At 42.1% G+C, this 21,806-nt stretch overlaps 1 protein-coding gene across 2 annotated transcripts in view; it reads left to right on the plus strand.

Annotated features, from left to right (window-relative positions):
• Nucleotides 1-21,806, plus strand: part of LOC138976862 (THO complex subunit 5 homolog B-like) — a 64,639-nt gene that overhangs the window by 32,560 nt on the left and 10,273 nt on the right. The window contains exons 14-18 of one of the 2 annotated variants that reach the window (XM_070349752.1): nt 324-559; nt 3,007-3,198; nt 17,459-17,574; nt 17,802-17,986; nt 19,436-21,248. The exons of the other annotated variant lie outside the window; for it this stretch is intronic. Of the exons in view, the coding sequence (XP_070205853.1) occupies nt 324-559; nt 3,007-3,198; nt 17,459-17,574; nt 17,802-17,986; nt 19,436-19,499 (793 nt within the window). The 3' untranslated portion in view covers nt 19,500-21,248. Of the gene's footprint in view, nt 1-323; nt 560-3,006; nt 3,199-17,458; nt 17,575-17,801; nt 17,987-19,435; nt 21,249-21,806 lie in introns of those variants that run through there. 2 annotated transcript variants of the gene reach the window in all.

A 21,806-nucleotide genomic window follows, 5' to 3' on the forward strand; every position in this document is an offset into this window, starting at 1 on the left:
TCCAAAGATGGATGTGTGGTGCGTCCCAAATCTAAAACAAGATGTCTGCATTGAATTTGTGTGTGTGTTATAATGTATTATAGTGCAATGTGTTATTAATTGATTCGTGTGTGTGAATGCAAAACGACGTTAAACACCAAATAAAGAAAGAAAGAAAGAAAGTGTGTGAATGCACTGTAAATAATGTTATGTTATTGTTGTTTTTTCTAGGATTGTACAGCGATCTGAGCATTGTTAAACTCTGGATATATGCACTTTAGAAATATTGTGCTTATCAATTTATCACGTTCACCATTGCCTGACCTATCTTGTTTTGTCCGCAGCATGGGAGAGTTTGGTCAGTATGTGGACCGTGTGGGGCGACCCTACATGTGGGCGCAGTGGCTCGGCGGTCTGCAGTTTCTGGACCTGACGGAGTCGGACACGCCGAGCGGCTCGACCAGCATGACTGTGCGCGCCAAGACCTCTATCAGCGCCACCTACATGCAGCAGAGCATCAAGCGGCTGCGACAGCGCCTCAAGGCGCGCCTCGGACTGCTGCGCCAGCTCTCTTCGTTGGGTATGTTTTTGCCACGCCGGCAGGTTGGTTGGTTGGTTGGTTGGTTGGTTGGTTGGTTGGTTGGTTGGTTGGTTGGTTGGTGTAAAGAGGACCATGTTTGTGTACAGTGGAACCCCCTTTTAAGACCTCCACAAATGACGTCTTGTCTTGTCTTGTCTTGTCTTGTCTTGTCTTGTCTTGAACAGGTTGGAGTCTTAACCTTTAGCACTCCAGATTGCAGCCAGCATTACTTCCCCTGTAGCCACATTATTTTGCTTACCCAGCGTAAGAATGACACCCACTAACTTTCAACACTTACAACTTCTTTGAAAATGCACTAATAAGCATGAAACTTTGTGGTTGTGATGGGTTTATATTTAACATTAACATATTTTTGTTTGCATGCATCATTTATTTTCTTAGCATAAATATAAATGCAAAATGAAAAGGGGTTGTGTTGGCTAGTCCGTGGAATTTTGTGAAACTAACCAGTCTATGCCTGGTGAAACTCCTTTGATCAGGTAATCATGTTGACCATCCAACTTCCTGATCCTGGTATTTAAATAAATATATTTGTGGACCAGTGCATGTCATGGGAAGATTTTTTTAATAGTTCGGTTAGCAACAACAAGCAGAGAAAAGGTTTGATCTCCACTAGATCCACAGGTCGCCATTTCCGAACACTTTTTACGTCTTGTCACTGGCTTGCTTTGCGCTGAATTTGAGTCAGTTTCTATGCAGTGTCTCTCCGACAAGCTGTCAAGCAAGTCAAGCATTTGCTACGCAGTCAGATTATCGGTAATGTTTGCTGGTCCTGTCATTTCACTAAACTGGACCAGCCCCTGTTTGTATCCATCTGCACTTTCGTAAATTCCGTTTTGTAACCGTCACTGTCACTTGACCAACTGTCATTTTTTTCACCGCGATACACAGTTCATTGCGAAGATCTTCCTCAGTAATTCGTTCCAATTCAGCATACGATTTGTTGTCAAGAAACAACTCAAAAGAAAGTTTCAAACTCATCATCCTCCGTCTTGCTTGTCGAAGCGCTAAAGTACCTTATCGATGCAAAAACAAAAGCAGAAAATTTCAACGAAACTGACTCAAATGCAGCGCAGACGACACGATGACATAACGGAAGGAAGTGAGCCTCGCTTTGGCTCAAGTGCCGTTGAAAATACCGTTATTCTCGTATGCAAATACGAATGAGAAGTTGGTCATACGAACAAGCCTTGTGCTGGCGACGCTTATCGCCGCTGGCTGGCAAAGGGGGGAAAATGGCTGGGCGACGAAAATCGCCGCTGGCGTGCTAAAGGTTAAAATGTGGTTAAACTTACAGAGGTTATGAAGGCAAGAGTGGACCTCATGCCGGCAGGTTGGTTGGTTGGTTGGTTGGTTGAGTTAAGAGGACCATCTTTATACACAGTGGACCTCATGCCGGCAGGTTGGTTGGTTGGTTGGTTGGTTGGTTGAGTTAAGAGGACCATCTTTATACACAGTGGACCTCATGCCGGCAGGTTGGTTGGTTCAGTTAAGAGGACCATCTTTATACACAGTGGACCTCATGCCGGCAGGTTGGTTGGTTGGTTGGTTGGTTCAGTTAAGAGGACCATCTTTATACACAGTGGACCTCATGCCGGCAGGTTGGTTGGTTCAGTTAAGAGGACCATCTTTATACACAGTGGACCTCATGCCGGCAGGTTGGTTGGTTGGTTGGTTGGTTCAGTTAAGAGGACCATCTTTATACACAGTGGACCTCATGCCGGCAGGTTGGTTGGTTGGTTGGTTGGTTCAGTTAAGAGGACCATCTTTATACACAGTGGACCTCATGCCGGCAGGTTGGTTGGTTGGTTGGTTGGTTGAGTTAAGAGGACCATCTTTATACACAGGGGAACCCCCTTTCACACCTCCAACAATCTGAGAAGATCAGGTCTTCAAAAAGGAAGGAGTGTTTAAAATGGGGGTCAGGTTACACAGGTTGTCAACAAAACGTCTTGGGAAAACAGGGGGATAAAGGGAGGAAGTGTTGAATTGGAGTGTTTAAAATGGGGGTCAGGTTACACAGGTTGTCAACAAAATGTCTTGGAAAACAGGGGGTTATAGGGAGGAAGTCTAGAATTGGAGTGTTTAAAATGGGGGTCAGGTTACACAGGTTGTCAACAAAACGTCTTGGAAAACAGGGGGTTATAGGGAGGAAGTCTTGAATTGGAGTGTTTAAAATGGGGGGGGGGGGGGGGGGGGTCCTCTGTGTAAGGCCTGCAGGCTAATAAGCCTTTTGCCTGTAATATGATTTCATCTCTTGTTATTTGTTATTGTTTGGGGGGGAGGGGGATGTTAGTCAATGGTTTAGTCATCTTTCAGTGTTATGGACCCCCTTAAGACTGACAAAACTCTGAGAAAATCTTTTAGGGAGGGAGTCTTCTTGTCCAATGTTAACAAATGATTGAATGGCCTATCTATGTACACAGAGCAAGGCGTCGTACCCCTCAGCGGATCAGTCATCAAGAAGTTTCCGGCCAAGATCGTCTCACGCCTATCGTCTTGGAAGCGGATAACCTTGGATGACCTTGAAGGGCTGCCCCATGCCAAGCGGCTGGTGGAGGGGGGCTTCGTCAGCCGTAACGACTTACTGTTCTGCGCTGTGCTAGAGAGAGGCTCAGGTAAGGGCTCATGAAGAAAGGTTTGCAGTGGGACGGACTGAGCATAGCTGCCAACTGCTACGCTTTCGACGTAGCATGCTACGTTTTAAGAGCAATTGCTACGCCGAACTCAAGATTGCTACGCTTAAACAAATAATCACAAGCATGCTAACAGTTTCCTCTTGTTGAGAGTCCTGGTACTCATTTCTACCTTCCATTGCGTGTGGCAGTCATAAAATAGGTCATACAACAGTCTATACTGAAAGGTGGTACTGCAGCTAGACTCGATAGGCGGTTGGTGTACACAGTACTAGAAACAAAATGGATGCCGAGGATAAACCATTTAATGGCATTTATGGTTTGTGTATGCTAAATAGCGATGCAAGAAATCTATGAGTCATAAATACAAATACAATAAAAGTCATTCCTTGTGTGTTTCCTCATTTTTGTTTGGCTTCTTTTGCAAAAAATCTCAAATCGTTCTGTAAACCTCTTGTTAGGATAAATGAAGATTTTGAGATGGGCGCAGTGGCGAAGACATCAGCCTCCAAATCTGAAGGTAGTGAGTTTAAATCTCAGGCCGCGGCCGCCTGGTGGGTTAAGGGTGGAGATACTTCCAATCTCCCAGATCCCCATTTGTGTGTAGACCAAATCTGCATGGAAAAGATGCTGTAATCTAGGACAGAGTTTGGTGGGTTATAGGAACATGAAAATACCCAGTATGTTGCCCCCAAAATCAGCTTGTGTGGCCTGAATGGCGGGGTAAAAACGATCATACATGTACAAATCCACTCGTGCAAAAACATGAGTGAACGTGGGAGTTTCAACCCATGAACGAAGAAGATTTATAGAACTTTTTTTATTTTTATTTTAAAGACTATTTAGTATGACAAAGCTTACGGTTTTTTGGAAGTAGTTGTGAACAAACTTCTTTTTCCAAAAACTTTTCTTCAACAAAGTGTTGTTCTCAATATCTTTCAGGGGAAGTAAGTTGCACCATTCAAAAAGTAAGTGACTAAAATGGGAGAGTTATTTCCCTTAGAAAAAAAATAACCAGAAGCACTTGAGCTATGGTTGTTAGGTAGCACACAAATAGGATTGAAAAAATGTTTGTCTGAAAAAGGTAATTGCAATGATTCGCAAGTGGTTGCTCTTTGTTTGGGGTGAAAATCAGTGTCTATTTGAATCAGTGACGTATTGTTGTGTTATGTATTTGAATGGAAATGGCGCTCAGTGGCTTGAAAGAAAGTACTTTAAGTAAAAGCACACATTAATTTGTTACATGTCTTTTCTAACATAAATATTATGTTACGTGAGGTTTATTTGGAGACCTGACAGAACATTAGTCAGGTAATATTGAAAGTTATTTGATGTAAATCATCGGTGAGTGTGACGCTAGTAGTGAATATCTCACCGGGTGGGTCTCAGACACAGGAACACACAGAACTGAGGAAATTCAACACTAGATTGTAAAGGGAATGGAACTGCTTTGCACGGACTGTGAGGTAGATCAATTCAAACAGCCAAGTTAAATATGGTTCCACTAACGTTTTGAGGAATGAAGACCTCACCAATGAGGAAAATCGGAGTTACTTACCTTAAAACACCTGAAAGCTCTTCAGCAAGAGTTGGATAGGACACAAATGGACTCAGAAGAAACAAAATCAGGAAAATATATTAGCAGTGCTTTGCAAGAAGTTATTCTGTGGTTTGCTTTTAACATAGTGACTGTTTGATTTAAACAAAGGATTGTCTTGCAAGTCTTAGAAAGAAAGGGCTGTATAGGAGACTTGAAGAAATTGATATATAGGCCAATGACCTCATGTCGCCCTGTTATGGGGACTTCCCATTTGATGATAATGATAAAATAGTTTATTTATTTTAACGTCACTCTGTAAAAACATTGGCCACATTTGTCTTAGATTAAAAACACACACAGGCGCGCACACAAACTTTACCTTTCACGATTTTCCGCGACAGTTAGCTTCTCTCAGCTTGGTTATGTCTACTTTCTGGTGTGACAGACATTCATATAATTATGAGACAGTGAAGGAAGTTCCGACAAATGGGCGTTAACGTCAGTCTCTACATCAAGATTTAGTGAGAGTTGCAAAAGAATTTGTCTTGTAATAATTATATCAGAATAATTATAAAATTATAATATCCTTGCTTGATTGTGGAACATTAACAATCGATCTGTTTCGGCAGACAACAGAAAGCAGACGGCACTAAAAATAGACCACCAATAAAAGCAGAGTAAGTAAAACGAGTAACTTCCCTTAGAAAAAGAACTTTAAGGCCATGAGCTCTGGTTAGATGTTTTGCACACTCCACTGAGAACAAATCTTTGTTGGAAAGAAAATATCAGCAGTTATTTTCAAATGATTGCTGGTGGTTTGATATGATCATTAAAGAGTGTTTGATTCAAAGAAACATTTTTGTACTTGTATTTGAAGGTAAGTGTTATTTGGGAGACAGAGAGACATGATTAAGAGATGTGTGTACTCCAAGTAGTTTATTTCTCGTGCATTTCGTGATATCTTTAATGATTCTTTGATAGTGTCAAAATTCATTGACAGGTGACTTAATCTAATGATAAGGTCAGGGCATTATCTACAAGGTAGTATCCCATTCTGATCATCATTGCTCCCTCTGACAGCATGCTAAATTAGTGCGTGAATCTATCAAAACAAGAATACAGAGTTATCTCCCATATGTTTTTCGCGAGCACTGATCTAAATTTGAGATCAGTGTTCGCGAGACAAAAATGATTGCAGATTGGCCGACTTCGACAGTGATCTCCGTTCTGTTCTTCACACTTATGATAAAAGACATCGTTCTAAGGTCAAACAAGTCGAAATTTTGAGACTGCTGTCGGAAGGAGACCGTGATATATGGTTGCATCACTCTCAACTGGGGGCGGCCCGATTTGTCACCCAGAACTTCAGGGACCGCACCCTCGGCTGTTACCAAGATGCTGAGCGACCTTTGTCTCCCAACCCTCCAGGAAAGAAGGCGGCAGCAGCGACTGATCTTCTTTTTCAAAGTAGCAAAAGATCTGATACCAGCACTACCTGCAACCAATTTCATGACCAAGGAGGCTACCGGAAAGAGACGTACCAAACCGATACAACAATACCAAGACTACCAGACCAAGAACATTGTTATATATACAACAATACCAAGACAAGACTACCAGACCAAGAACATTGTGACCAAACTGGCAAAAAACAACAGCCCGAGTTATGTTCCAACAATAGCTCAAACCGCCCAGTATGAGTTCTCCTTCTTCCCAAGAACAACAGCTGACTGGTACACACAAAGGGGGATAAGTCACTAGCAGGTCTGCACATAAGTTGACCTGGGAGGTCGAAAAAATCTCCACCTTTCACCCACCAGGTGGCAGCAGCCGCGATTTGAACCCACGACCTTCTGCTTGGGAGGCCGGCGTCCTACCACTAGGCCACTGCACCCACTGTCTTGTAAACAGAGAAAATTGAAACAGAGTAACTTCCCTTAGAAAAAAAGATCTTTGAGGCTATGAGCTCTGGTTAGATGTTATGCACACTGGACTGAGAACAAATCTTTGTTGGAAAGAAAACGGCATCAGTTATTTTCTGATGGTTATTAGTGGTTTGATGTGATCATTAGTGAGAATTTGATTAAAAGAAGCATTGATGTGCTTGTATTTGAATGGAAGTGTTACTCGGGGGTGAAGAGAAATGATCAATAGGGCTGTTTACCAAGTTACAGGTAACACATGTAGATTAATGTTGATCATTGAAAAATAACCATTATTTGAGACTTGACATTTTACTGTCAAGTGACTGAAATTAATGTTTAGGTATGGACACCCAAGGCATTCAAAGCAGGCCATTGTATACCACCAAGCAGGATTCCTCCCTCTTGACATGTGGCGATGTAAGTGCTGCACAGATTACAATGTTCGAGCCAACACAGTGCAAAACTCAACAAAAGAGGAGCTACAACCGCATTACAACCATGCCCAAAACAGGCCCACTTTGGCACTACTTTCACCTCACTGGCTCAATTCAATGCTTCACTCTTTAGTGAAATCAGTGTCGACCCAAATGATGTGGCCCAAAACCCCATATCTCGTGATCCCTCATGGACAATGAAAGAAATGAATTTTGACACAGAATATTGCACAGCTACAAAGGATGATCAGTTATTACTCAGGATACAAGCCCTTGAGCACATTGATATTGTATACAAAGGCCATGTTCATGTTTACACAGACGGGTCAGTGTTGGATGACAAGAAGGCTGGCGCAGCTTTTGTAATCCCCAGCGATGACATGAATGGGAAATTTAAACTGTGCAACAGAAACTCGATCTTCTCAGCTGAGCTCCTTGCCATCTGCATGTCGCTTGTTCATCTCAATCTCAAGAACACTCCTCCTCAAAAGATAGCTATATTCTCTGACTCCAAAGCAGCCATTGAAGCATTAAGATCTAACAAAAGATCAAAAAGACATGATCTTGTCATTGCCATAAAGGAGCTGGCAAATAAAATTATAAACAAGTCGCGTAAGGCGAAAATACAATATTTAGTCAAGTAGCTGTCGAACTCACAGAATGAAACTGAACGCAATGCCATTTTTCAGCAAGACCGTATACTCGTAGCATCGTCAGTCCACCGCTCATGGCAAAGGCAGTGAAATTGACAAGAAGAGCGGGGTAGTATTTGCGCTAAGAAGGATAGCACGCTTTTCTGTACCTCTCTTCGTTTTAACTTTCTGAGCGTGTTTTTAATCCAAACATATCATATCTATATGTTTTTGGAATCAGGAACCGACAAGGAATAAGATGAAAGTGTTTTTAAATTGATTTCGACAATTTAATTTTGATAATAGTTTTTATATATTTAATTTTCAGATCTTGTTTTTAATCCGAATATAACATATTTATATGTTTTTGGAATCAGAAAATGATGGAGAATAAGATAAACGTAAATTTGGATCGTTTTATAAAAGAAATATTTTTTTTACAATTTTCAGATTTTTAATGACCAAAGTCATTAATTAATTTTTAAGCCACCAAGCTGAAATGCAATACCGAATTCCGGGCTTCGTCGAAGATTACTTGACCAAAATTTCAACCAATTTGGTTGAAAAATGAGGGCGTGACAGTGCCGCCTCAACTTTCACGAAAAGCCGGATATGACGTCATCAAAGACATTTATCAAAAAAATGAAAAAAACGTATGGGGATATCAATCCCAGGAACTCTCATGTCAAATTTCATAAAGATCGGTCCAGTAGTTTGGTCTGAATCGCTCTACACGCACGTACGCACACACACACACACACACATACACACATACACACACACATACACCACGACCCTCGTTTCGATTCCCCCTCGATGTTAAAATATTTAGTCAAAACTTGACTAAATATAAAAAAGGAAGCGAGATTAACCTGGTCTGGTGTCCAGCACACGTGAACGTGCCTGGCAACGAGAAAGCGGACAAAGCCGCTAAAGAAGCTGCCCAAGGCATAGGCGCCTCCGAGGTAGACCTGCCATTGTCTGCTTCTGAGATCAGTAGCCTTACAGACTCTCTTCTCTGGAGAGAATGGAGGAACAAATATATGCACACGGCTATAAGCTCTGGCTGGCTCATTCGGGAAGCCCCATCAAAACAGATGAACACCTATAATGCATGCCCACGTGTAATAAGTAGAGGTTACATGCCGAGTCTCAGTGATTATCAAAAATAATGGTCGAAGTTAGCGGATCATGAAAAATGCGAGCTTTAGCGAGCTTTTTCATGACCGCGAACTGAGACCATTATTTTTTATAATCACTGAGACGAGGTGTGTAACCTCTTTATTCCTCCTTTCTTCAGTTATTCAAAGAAAAGAGGAGTTTTTTTGCGAAAGTTTGATCGAATCCTATTCTCTCAACCAGTCAACCTGCGCAGGCGATCGATTAATGCGCGGTTGTATAGTTCCGTGCAAATCATTCCATTCTGTTAACACTTCTTGTCAGTTTTCCTATTTTGGGCTAAAATCAAGTACACAGATATGCTGTTATTCTGCTGTGGCGGCAAAGGCAGATATTGTGTGTTCTGTATATGTTTTGGTATCGCTTAGAATAATGTTTTTTCGTCAAATGGGACTAGCAGACGAACTTTTGCACCCGTGTTCCAACGTTAAAAACTGTATGAAGTTCAGTTTTCTGGGGAAAATAGTGTATGAAACCCCTTTATGTTGTTTAAATTGATGAGATGTGTGCATTTGGTTGCGTGTGATCTGTTTATTAAATGAAATATTGTTGAAAACTGACCGTCGGATTGCAGTCTGTTGTCGAAGGAACTGAGTGAAAAGAAGGGGAACTACTCTTGTCGCTAGACAAAGTATGAGTTACTTGCCTTGGGAAATTGCTTGTGATGAACGGCCGCACGGCAGATCTAGATTCAGAAAACAACCGAACTCATGGATTTTATATGGAGATTCATGTGTTCAGGCCTGTAGTTGTTAATTTAAATGCGGTATGTTTGTATTGTTTGCTCCAGAGATGTATACTTCGTACATTAGAGCGTTCGGAACTTTTCAGTCGCAAAAAGTAGTACCGAAACAGAACAACCTCTCAACCCATTGCACTATCGAGGATTCAGGCTGTTGCTGGGTCGTTATTTGTTTGGTTGCTGGGTCATTATCGAAAAATAACTACCCCTACAAGTTTACAGAGGTAAAGAAGCAGAGGGGGGAATAAAAAGGATTAACCGCCTAAGGGCAGAAGCTGGGAACTACCAATTTCTAGAGCTTAAATGCACCTGTCTCCGACCTCACCATTGCTCATTTGACTTTGGAGTGTGATTTGAACTCATGCCACTTTCAACCCCTGACTCAGTTTATAAACTCAAAGAGAAATATCCTGCCAAATACCTCAAAGGAAAAATTAAGCTATCTTTTAAGTTTTAATAAAGACCTTGGGTGGCAAGGTCCCAAACTTATCGCTGGACTTATGCACATGCACCCACTTGGTCCCTGGATATGAAGAGACATTGCTGCGGCTGACGCCATTGCTTCTCATACAGCTACTATATATTTTTATCAGAACTTTTAAAAATACCATTTTATATCCAAGTATCTCTTAACACCATTTTTAATTAGATGAGCGAGAGTGTGCGGGGGGCGGGAGGGTGGTGAACCACTGTACATAAAGGGAAAGTTTGTGTGCGTGCCTGTGTGTGTTCTTAATCTAAGACAAATGTCGCCAATGTTTTTACAGAGTGACGTTAAATAAACGATTTTATCATCAGTTACAGGTAATAATGTTGATCATTGAAAAATTACAATTATTTGATACTTGGCATTTTACTGTCAAGTGACCGAAAGTAAATATATACACTAACATGCTTCCAATTGAAACTTCGGGGATTGTCAATCCCCTGATTCGGAGGGCTTCAATTAGACTTTGGGAGGGCGTCAATCCACGATGAAGACTGAGAAGTTTCAAATGGAAGCATGTTAATGTTATTGTAATTCAATCTGCCGACGATCTTTCCTGCTTTCATGCGGTTGTAAACAGACAGAATTGGTTCTGTTCTGTTCACACACTACTTTCAGTCCACCTACCTGCAAGGGTCAAGTCCCAAGAAATATGTCTCTGTATTCCTATCGTATCACTCTGCTCCTGTTTTGTTTTCTTTCACACACATTTTCCCTTCTTTTTTGACGGGTTTCTGGACAGCAAACTCTAAAACAAATTCTTTTCCTCACAAAAGCGATCTTTGGAATTGACTGACGTAGTCCGGAAGAATTCATGCATCAACTTACGTCACGTATTCGACGTCATCACTTCGCATACCTTATGGTCTCGGTATTTCGTTGGCCTTCATATTTCGTTCTTGTAAAATGACCCTCAAAGCTAACCGAGACTAGTTGAGGCTGTATCAATGCGCCTCGCCAGCAGGTTGTTAATGGATTTTTTAGCGAGTGGTTATCGACAATTAATGACTGGTAATTTTTAATGAGTTGGGGCATTCTGACCAATCACAGGATCTGTTTCATTAAAACGCAAACTTGATTGAATTACAATAATGTTTAGGTAAGGATTAAGGGTATGTGTGTGTGTGTAGGACAAAGATTGTCTTATCTAGCTTGTTCTGTCTGTGTGTATTGATGTGGGCGTACATATGTTGTGAGAGGACTGGGACTATCCTTTATCTATTGTCTCAAATCGTTCGGTTCATTGCCATTAATGCTTCTGCAAGGGTGGGGAAATAGCTCAATCGGTAGCATCGCTGGCTTCAAAACCAGTTGTCGCTATCGGCGTGGGTTCGATTCCCACGTTCGGCGAGGGATTTATTTCCCAGAGTCAACTTTGTGCAGACTCTCCTCGGTGTCTAAACATCCCCGTATGCACACGATAAAGATCTCAAGTTGACAGCCAAAGTCTCAGGGTTTGGAAACATGAATACACGTATGCACATGATAAAGAACCCAAGTTGACAGCGAAAGTCTCAGGGTTTGGAAACATGAATACACGCATGCACACGATAAAAAACTCAAGTTGACAGCGAAAGTCTCGGGGTTTGGAAACATGAATACACGCATGCAGGGACAAAAATATTTTTAAATGGGTCGCGTCGTTTACTGTATGGCAGCTTGCTTTCCCCAGGGAGAAAGCAGCCCGAATTTCAAGGGCTACAGGAATCCTTATCCTTCTCCTGATTGAGGGGAAGTAGGTCGCCCTTTTAGAAATGCTCTGTCCTGGTTTCATACTACCCATAATTGCTAAGGTATGCACAGTGTTATTATGAGAAGAAAAAAAGTGAGTAAAATGGGAGAGTATTTTAGAAAAGAGAGTGAGTAAAAGGGGAGAGTTACTTCCCTTAGGAAAACAGATTAATAAAAGCTTCAGATATCATTAGACAGCACACAAATTGGAGCGGGAGAAAACGTCTTAAATAGGAAAAATTCTGAGCAGTTATTTTGCAAGTGGTAGCTCTTTGATTTGATGTTGACATTGAGGACTTGTTGATTGAAGTGAAGCATGGTCCAACAGCCATTGAGGACTTGTTGATTGAAGTGAAGCATGGTCCAACAGACATTGAGGACTTGTTGATTGAAGTGAAGCATGGTCCAACAGGTATTGAGGACTTGTTGATTGAAGTGAAGCATGGTCCAACAGATATTGAGGACTTGTTGATTGAAGTGAAGCATGGTCCAACAGGTATTGAGGACTTGTTGATTGAAGTGAAGCATGGTCCAACAGGTATTGAGGACTTGTTGATTGAAGTGAAGCATGGTCCAACAGATATTGAGGACTTGTTGATTGAAGTGAAGCATGGTCCAACAGGTATTGAGGACTTGTTGATTGAAGTGAAGCATGGTCCAACAGACATTGAGGACTTGTTGATTGAAGTGAAGCATGGTCCAACAGGTATTGAGGACTTGTTGATTGAAGTGAAGCATGGTCCAACAGGTATTGAGGACTTGTTGATTGAAGTGAAGCATGGTCCAACAGGTATTGAGGACTTGTTGATTGAAGTGAAGCATGGTCCAACAGATATTGAGGACTTGTTGATTGAAGTGAAGCATGGTCCAACAGGTATTGAGGACTTGTTGATTGAAGTGAAGCATGGTCCAACAGGTATTGAGGACTTGTTGATTGAAGTGAAGCATGGTCCAACAGGTATTGAGGACTTGTTGATTGAAGTGAAGCATGGTCCAACAGGTATTGAGGACTTGTTGATTGAAGTGAAGCATGGTCCAACAGATATTGAGGACTTGTTGATTGAAGTGAAGCATGGTCCAACAGGTATTGAGGACTTGTTGATTGAAGTGAAGCATGGTCCAACAGGTATTGAGGACTTGTTGATTGAAGTGAAGCATGGTCCAACAGGTATTGAGGACTTGTTGATTGAAGTGAAGCATGGTCCAACAGGTATTGAGGACTTGTTGATTGAAATGAAGCATGGTCCAACAGGTATTGAGGACTTGTTGATTGAAGTCAAGCATGGTCCAACAGGTATTGAGGACTTGTTGATTGAAGTGAAGCATGGTGCAACAGGCATTGAAAGGGAAATGGTTCACAGTAACCAACACAAATGACTATTTTGCCTGAGAGCCACTGCCACTGGTATGGTTGTACCAATTTTCATAAAATTCGTCGAATATCTAATAATATTTAACTTTTTTTTGCAGCTTGACGATCCTTGTTTTACATTTAGTCAAGTTTTGACTAAATGTTTTAACATAGAGGGGGAATCGAGACGAGGGTCGTGATGTCTGTCTGTGTGTGTGTGTGTGTGTTTGTGTGTGTGTGTGTGTGTACTGGAAACATGCATTCTCCCAGTAAGGTCATATATTGTGCTGCGTTGCGGGCCCCTGGAGCAATTTTTTTATTAGTGCTTTTGTGAAAAAGAAACAATTAACAAGTGGCTCTATCCCATCCCCCCCTTTTCCCCGTCGCGATATAACCTTGAACGGTTGAAAACGACGTTAAACACCAAAGAAAGAAAGAAAGAAAGAAAGTGTGTGTAGAGCGATTCAGAGTAAACTACTGGACCGATCTCTATGAAATTTTACATGAGAGTTCCTGGGAATGATATCCTTAGATGTGTTTTTCATTTTTTTGATAAATGTCTTTGATGACGTCATATTCGGCTTTTTGTAAAAGTTGAGGCGGCACTGTCACACCCTGATTTTTCAATGAAATTGATTTGAAATTTTGGCCAAGCAATCTTCGACAAAGGCCGGACTTTGGTATTGCATTTCAGCATGGAGGCTTAAAAATTAATAAATGACTTTGGTCTTAAAAAATCTGAAAATTGTAATCATTTTCTGATTCCAAAAGCATATACATATGTTATATTCGGATTAAAAACAAGCTCTGAAAATTAAAAAGAGGAAAATTATGATTAAATTTAAATTTCCAAAATCGATTTAAAAACAATTTTATCTTATTCCTTGTCGGTTCCTGATTCCAAAAACATATAGATATGATATGTTTGGATTAGAAACAAGCGCAGAAAGTTAAAAAGAATAGAGATACAGAAAAGCGTGCTATCCTGCTCAGCACAACCACTACAGCGCTATTCTGGATTGTCAATTTCACTGCCTTTGCCACGAGCGGTGCACTGACGATGCTACGAGTATACGGTCTTGCTGAAAAAAATGCAGTGCGTTCAGTTTCATTCTGTGAGTTCGACAGCTTGACTAAATGTTGTATTTTTACCTTACGCTACTTGTTTTTTTATGTCAAGCAATATTGTAATTCAATCAAGTTTGCGTTTTAATGAAACAGATCCTGTGATTGGTCAGAATGCCCCAACTCATTAAAAATTACCGGTCATTAATTGTCGATAACAACTCGCTAAAAATTCCATTAACAACCTGCTGGCGAGGCGCATTGACACAGCCTCAACTAGTCTTTGTTAGCTTTGAGGGTCATTTTACAAGTAGGAAATATGAAGGCCAATGAAATACCGAGACCATAAGGTATGCGAAGTGATGACGACAAATACGTGATGTAAGTTGATGCATGAATTCTTCCGGACTACGTCAGTCAATTCCAAAGATCGCTTTTGTGATGAAAGAATTTGTTTTAGAGTTTGCTGTCCAGAAACCCGTCAAAAAAGAAGGGAAAATGTGTGTGAAAGAAAACAAAACAGGAGCAGAGTGATACGATAGGAATACAGAGACATATTTCTTGGGACTTGACCCTTGCAGGTAGGTGGACTGAAAGTAGTGTGTGAACAGAACAGAACCAATTCTGTCTGTTTACAACCGCATGAAAGCAGGAAAGAGATCGTCGTCAGATTGAATTACAATAACATTAACATGCTTCCATTTGAAACTTCTCGGCCTTCATCCAAGATTGATGCTCTCCCAAAGTCTAATTGAAGCCCTCCGTCGCTTCGCTCCGTCGGGCTTCAATTAGCTTTTGTCGGGCGTCAATCCCCGATGAAGACCTCGAAGTTTCAAATGGAAGCATGTTAATGTGTAAATAATACTGAGCATAGATGAGTGACTTTGGGTGGTAAGAAATCAGGAGGGAGTAGTATGTGTTAGGCTCGCTACTAAATACAGCCGAACTAGGTTCGGCGAATGTTACACCGTGCCTTGTTCGGTGTACTAACTAGCGGCGAATGTTTCGGTGACACCGGTCACATGATCAAGAAATATCACTCGAGAAGACTCGTGATCGGTTGACAGCGTTATAGCCGCCATTATTGTCACTCTGTAAGGATGAAGATACACAAATATTCAACCAATAAAAATTCAGTTCGTCTAAGATTACAGTGATGCTGCAAGGTTTGCAGGAGTGAATCGGCGAACCTCGAACATTGCAACCAAAAAATAGGTGAATCCCCTGATTTGATGACATACAGCAACGTTCGCCGAACCTAGTTCGGCTTGGTTCGGCTGTAGTAAGTAGCGGGCTTTACATTGTAAGAAAGGGAGGCAAGATCTACCTGGTCTCAGGCTGTAGTAAGTAGCGGGCTTTACATTGTGAGAGAGGGAGGCAAGATCTACCTGGTCTCAGGCTGTAGTAAGTAGCGGGCTTTACATTGTGAGAGAGGGAGGCAAGATCTACCTGGTCTCAGCCTGAGGTGCACGAGGCCAACCAGGATCGCACCCAACTGGTTGAAATCACAAAAGTCAATTTCAACCAATCCAGCCCTGTGGCTGTGTAACCACCCACTTACATGGGTGCAACTCTGCAGGCTACACGCCGCAGCCGGTTTTTGGTTTCATCGGCTGCCGATGTTTTTGTTCCAGGAGTTTTTTTTTTGGCATTTTAAATACTAAAAAAGCTGGACCCCAACTTTTGCCGGTTTTTGGAATTTTCCAGGTTGCACCCATGCACTTAGGTGGGACCCAGCTTTGCTTTGTGCACCTGGCCCCTGGCTTGTACAGACAGCATGTGTCACGGGAACAGGTGCCCGCAATGTAGGCCTGCATCAACATTTAAAAAGTCTAACGTATTTGACGGACTACAAGACGCACCGTTTTATAACCCGCACCCCTGACTTTTAAAAAAAAAATTGGGACAAGCCACGTATAGGCCGCGTCACTATATTAGCCGCCGTCGAAAAAAAAATAATCAGATCGTGTCAATCAATCAAAATAACCAGACAAACGAAAGTACGGTATTTGGCGAAATCGGCTCCGAGAATAAACAAGTGAAACAAAGAAGAAAAGTGAAAAAGTTTGAAGAAAAATATCACACACACAATTTGTAACCAACACACACATGTAGTCCCGCCCGGAAGAAGCTTTTTTGGGATGATTTACGACTTTTGCGCACATTTCGAGCAGACGAAAACACAACATGGCGGCTCTTGCTCCTCCAACTATCGCGAGACACAAAAAAACGAAATCTCGCGCGCGCGAGATCCTGATACATCCGGTTATTGTCTGTACGCTATCTTGTCACGACGACTTGTTGACAAACAAAGCATCGCGAAAGAAAGAGAAAAGCGCCGAGTCTTGAGTAGAGAGCTAATAAAGTACCGGTAATCGCTAATCGAGCGAAATGAAAATCCGCGGCGACTTCCATTAGGTGAATGCTATTCAAGTTTAGGTAACGTTTTAGCCGCATCTTTTTATAAGCCGCAATGCGATTTTTTTTTGAAAAAAAGTCGCGGCTTGTGGTCCGTCAAATACGGTAAGTTTTTTTTTAAAGTTTTCTTCTTGATTGTGGAATTTTAGCAATCTGTGTCGAATTCTTTCCTTTTCAATTTTTTTTCCCAACAAAAACAACACAAGCAAACTATGTGGACATTATGAACATTCTACCTGCTTAACTCATTGTCTCCCAGGTACGGATATATCCGTACCCACTCATATGGCTCTATCTGACCCGGTACGGATATATCCGCTCAGACTGTTAGCTTCAGTCGCTTCCTGTAACGTCCATCTAACGCCTACATTCCAGCGTGTTGATACACAGTTACTACAATTCTGAGTGACCTGCTGCAGCACGGCTGGTTGGGCTAAAATAAACCTTGGTCAACATAGGTGGGGTAGAAAGTGTTAAAAAGACAATCATTAATTTTCAATTTTTTTCTTCTTAACTTTGTTTGCAATCTGTTTCGAATTCTTGCCTTTTCAAATTGTGACCAATCATGAGTGTCCATTGTACTTGGAGGCAGGTGGACGCTGTGGAAAGGGAAATGTATAGACCCTTTGGGATGGACTATGCCAACACGTGGTCATCAGGGTTTGACTTGAGTACAGTGATTATCATTTTTGTTGTTCTTAGTTTTTGATAGTATGTTTGTTATTACTTGGTGTGCAGCCAAGCTGATGGCCCATATCATAGTGAGCGTGGATTATCCGGAAGTGGCGCCGCTCTTTCTCATCAGCATAGCCTGGCAGTCGCACCGAACAGCTCTCACCGACATGCATGTCAAGGTACGTCTGTCTCTTTCGCATCAGCCTAGCCTGGCAGTCGCTTCCTCCCAGTTCAAAGCTTGCAGCAAGAAGAGCTGCGCTACCCAGGTATATGCGTGTTAAGGTGTAATCAGCCACCTGCACTTATGGCAGAATGACCGAGGTCTTTTACGTGCCACGATTATGATATAGAATTCTGGATTTGATGGTATGCAAATGTGTTACCATGGATACGATGATGTGTTCAGGAGCTGGAGGAGGAGGTGAACATCCACTACGAGGAGCTGGTGGTGGACAAGACACACGACCAGCTGCTGTCAGCCCAAGTGCAGCGCCTCCTGGTGGCCTTCGACGTCTACCTGGAGACGGAAACGCTGGACCTCACCGCCCCCGTCGAGATCCCTAAGGAGAAGGTCATCCCTCGGATGTACAGGTCAGTGCTCACCAACGTCCAGTTAGAGTGGAACCTCGTGAAGCCAGGAACCATGTTAAAAAGTATACCTGAGAGAGACCACCCATACGATTACAATATCGTTCAATTCACACGTTAGTATATCATGTAAATGAGGTCGTGTCAACCTAGTCTGGCAGGGACCTGATTTTCCCCTGCTTGTAAGGCCGGAGTCCCCCAGACAAACGTCTTTCTAGGAACACTTTGGCGCTTGCTGTTTCCCCTGAAAGAATTTTTAGAATAAAAACGTCACGTTATACTTTCTAGAGTGACGTCTCTTTGCTTTGACGTCAAAGATTGCAGGAGGCTTTGGAAGAGATGGAGGTTCCTGCAGCCACAAATCAGCACTAACAGTCACGTCAACAGGTTTTGTCTGGCAGGTTTTAGCCCAGGCCATTTCCCGGTTCTGCATATGTGTGTCAGTTGTCATGACGTAAAATCTAAGGTAGTATACTACCTGAAGCCCAAAATCAGGTGAAAACAACTATGATGAGGTGAAAACAACTATGTCAACGGAGTTTGCTTGCCAGGTATTGTGGCCAGGCTCCTGAGCAGTCGTTGTGTTGTAAGTACGCATACCTTCTTCTTCGTCGTTCATGGGCTTAGACTCTCACGTTCACTCATGTTTTTAGCATGAGTGTATTTTTACGTGTATGACCGTTTTTACCCCGCCATTCAGGCAGCATACGCGGATTTCGGGGGAGGCATGCTGGATATTTTTGTGTTTCTATAACCCACCGAACTCTGACATGGATTACAGGATCTTTTCCGTGCGCACTTGGTCTTGTGCTTGCGTGTACACACGAAGGGTGATAAGGCACTAGCAGGTCTGCACATAAGTTGACCTGGGGGATCGGAAAAATCTCCACTTTTAACCCACCAGGCGGCAGTGACCGGGATTCGAACTCACGACCTCCCGATTAGGAGGCCGACATCTTACCACCAAGCCACTGCGCCCGTCTAGTACGCATACCTATGCAAGCATGTTTTTCTCAACAATGTTCAACACAAATCGAACCAAAAAAGTAGACGGGCGCAATGGCTTGATGGTAAGACACCGGCCTCCAAAGCGGAAGGTCGTGGGTTCCAATCCTGGCCGCGCCTGGTGGGTTAAGGTGGAGATGTTTCCGATCTCCCAGGTCAACTTATGTGCAGACCTGCTAGTGCCTTATCACCCTTCGTGTGTACACGCAAGCACAAGACCAAGTGCGCACGGAAAAGATCCTGTAATCCATGTCAGAGTTTGGCGAGTTATAGAAACATGAAAATACCCAGCATGCTTCCTCCGAAAGCGGCGTATGGCTGCCTAAATGGCCGTGTAAAAACTGTCATACACGTAAAAAACCACGAGTGTACATGGGAGTTTCAGCCCACGAACGCAGAAGAAGAACCAAAAAAGTAACACACATTTAACTCTTCTCTGTGTTTCAGAGGACCAAGCCGCAGCAAACCATACAAGTATGTTCCTGAGCTGGCTGTTTTTACCCAGAGATAGGCCCGCATTGCACGACTCTTCAACACTCATGAGACAGACGGAAACGCAGAGATAGGCCCGCATTGCACCACTCTTCAACACTCATGAGACAGACGGAAACGCAGAGATAGGCCCGCATTGCACCACTCTTCAACACTCATGAGACAGACGGAAACGCAGAGATAGGCCCGCATTGCACCACTCTTCAACACTCATGAGACAGACGGAAACGCAGAGATAGGCCCGCATTGCACCACTCTTCAACACTCATGAGACAGACAGAGGAGAGGCATGATTGGTGCTACCGTTGAACACCTTCAACATTTCCGAGACGGGTCCACACGGGTCCACACGGGTCCAGCTGCTTTTAGGCCTGATAATGTACTGCACGGCAATGGAATGTTTCACTGAAGACACCTGGCTCGATTTAAGACGTGATCCTTGGCTCGATTTTCCTCATGGAAGAGTTTTACGGCAAAATGAACAAGTTTTAGGTGGTTATCTTTGTTTCCTGATTAGTTCCTTAATATAAATTTGGCAGCAAGAAAAACACACACAGTGAACCATCTTTGCTGGAGAGCGTACTATATGTCTGTGTTTGAGTGGTGAAGTTGACAGTTACTTTCAACAGGAATTTTTGTGTGATTTTTTTATATTTAAGAAATGTTAGGTGTTGGATTAGGCATGCACAGTTCAATTGTTGCGAAGCTGCAACTGGATGTTTCTTTTCGGATTTACTAGATTGTTCCATTCAGATCTAAAGGGCAACCCTCCGCGGGTTAGGGGGAAGAATTTACCCGATGCTCCCCAGCATGTCGTAAGAGGCGACTAACGGATTCTGTTTCTCCTTTTACCCTTGTTAAGTGTTTCTTGTATAGAATATAGTCAATGTTTGTAAAGAGTTTAGTCAAGCAGTATGTAAGAAATGTTAAGTCCTTTGTACTGGAAACTTGCATTCTCCCAGTAAGGTAATATATTGTACTACGTTGCAAGCCCCTGGAGCAATTTTTTGATTAGTGCTTTTGTGAACAAGAAACAATTAACAAGTGGCTCTATCCCATCTCCCCCCTTTCCCCGTCGCGATATAACCTTCGTGGTTGAAAACGACGTTAAACACCAAATAAAGAAAGAAAGAAAAAGAAAGAATCTAAAGGGCAGTCAAATTAAATGTGGTGAGATTGTTTCATGCAAATAGGATAGTGGAATGATGTTCAGATGCAATGTGAGATTGTTTCATGCAAATAGGATAGTGGAATGATGTTCAGATGCAATGTGAGATTGTTTCATGCAAATAGGATAGTGGAATGATGTTCAGATGAAATGTGAAATTGTTTCATGCAAATAGGATAGTGGAATGATGTTCAGATGCAATGTGAGATTGTTTCATGCAAATAGGATAGTGGAATGATGTTCAGATGAAATGTGAAATTGTTTCATGCAAATAGGATAGTGGAATGATGTTCAGATGCAATGTGAGATTGTTTCATGCAAATAGGATAGTGGAATGATGTTCAGATGAAATGTGAGATTGTTTCATGCAAATAGGATAGTGAAATGATGTTCAGATGAAATGTGAAATTTTTTCATGCCGATAGATAAGTGACATGACCTGAACAAATGAGGAAAGGTGTGAAGGTTGACGTATAAAACTAAGAGACTGTAAGTGTGTGTATGAACACATAGACAGACAGAATTGTTGCCATTCTTTGCATGAAATGTCTTCATTGCGTAATCAACATGGAATATCATAGTAAATCATTTTGAACAGTTCATGTTTGTTTGTATGCTTTTCTATGTTGTGTGCAACTAATATTGTAAGCCTCTGGCCCACACATCCCCCCCCCTTCCTCTCTCTCTTTCCCCTCTAAGAAAATATTGTGTGTGAAGCTAACCACATGTATCAATTCAGTTGCATTTGATGTAAGAAAAACAAATGAAAAGAAGATTACTCAGGGAAGGTCATTTTCAATTAAATTTGGTACCGATTTCCTTCAGACAGCCTGCAATGTGTTCAAACCCCAGGTAGCCATAACGAGTTATTCTAACCAACACTGTTATCTCCAGGCACAGAAACAAACATGTGTACATTCCTTTCGAAGCTGCCAATTCATTCCTCAAGAGATTTATACAGAAAATAATTCTACAATCATTTAATGTTTCAAAATCTGCCTCTGAAGCAATAGAAGTGATAATTACATGAACAATAGACGATGTTCGGAAATAACTTTTGCTGCAGAAAAAAAGAGAGGCAAACAAACACGCATGACAAAAAAGACCAATCACTAGTGAGTGGCGTGTTGCTACACGTTGTCGCGAGCACAGGCAATT

This window comes from Littorina saxatilis, linkage group LG9, assembly GCF_037325665.1.
Source record: "Littorina saxatilis isolate snail1 linkage group LG9, US_GU_Lsax_2.0, whole genome shotgun sequence".
Taxonomy (NCBI): Eukaryota; Metazoa; Mollusca; class Gastropoda; order Littorinimorpha; family Littorinidae; genus Littorina; species Littorina saxatilis.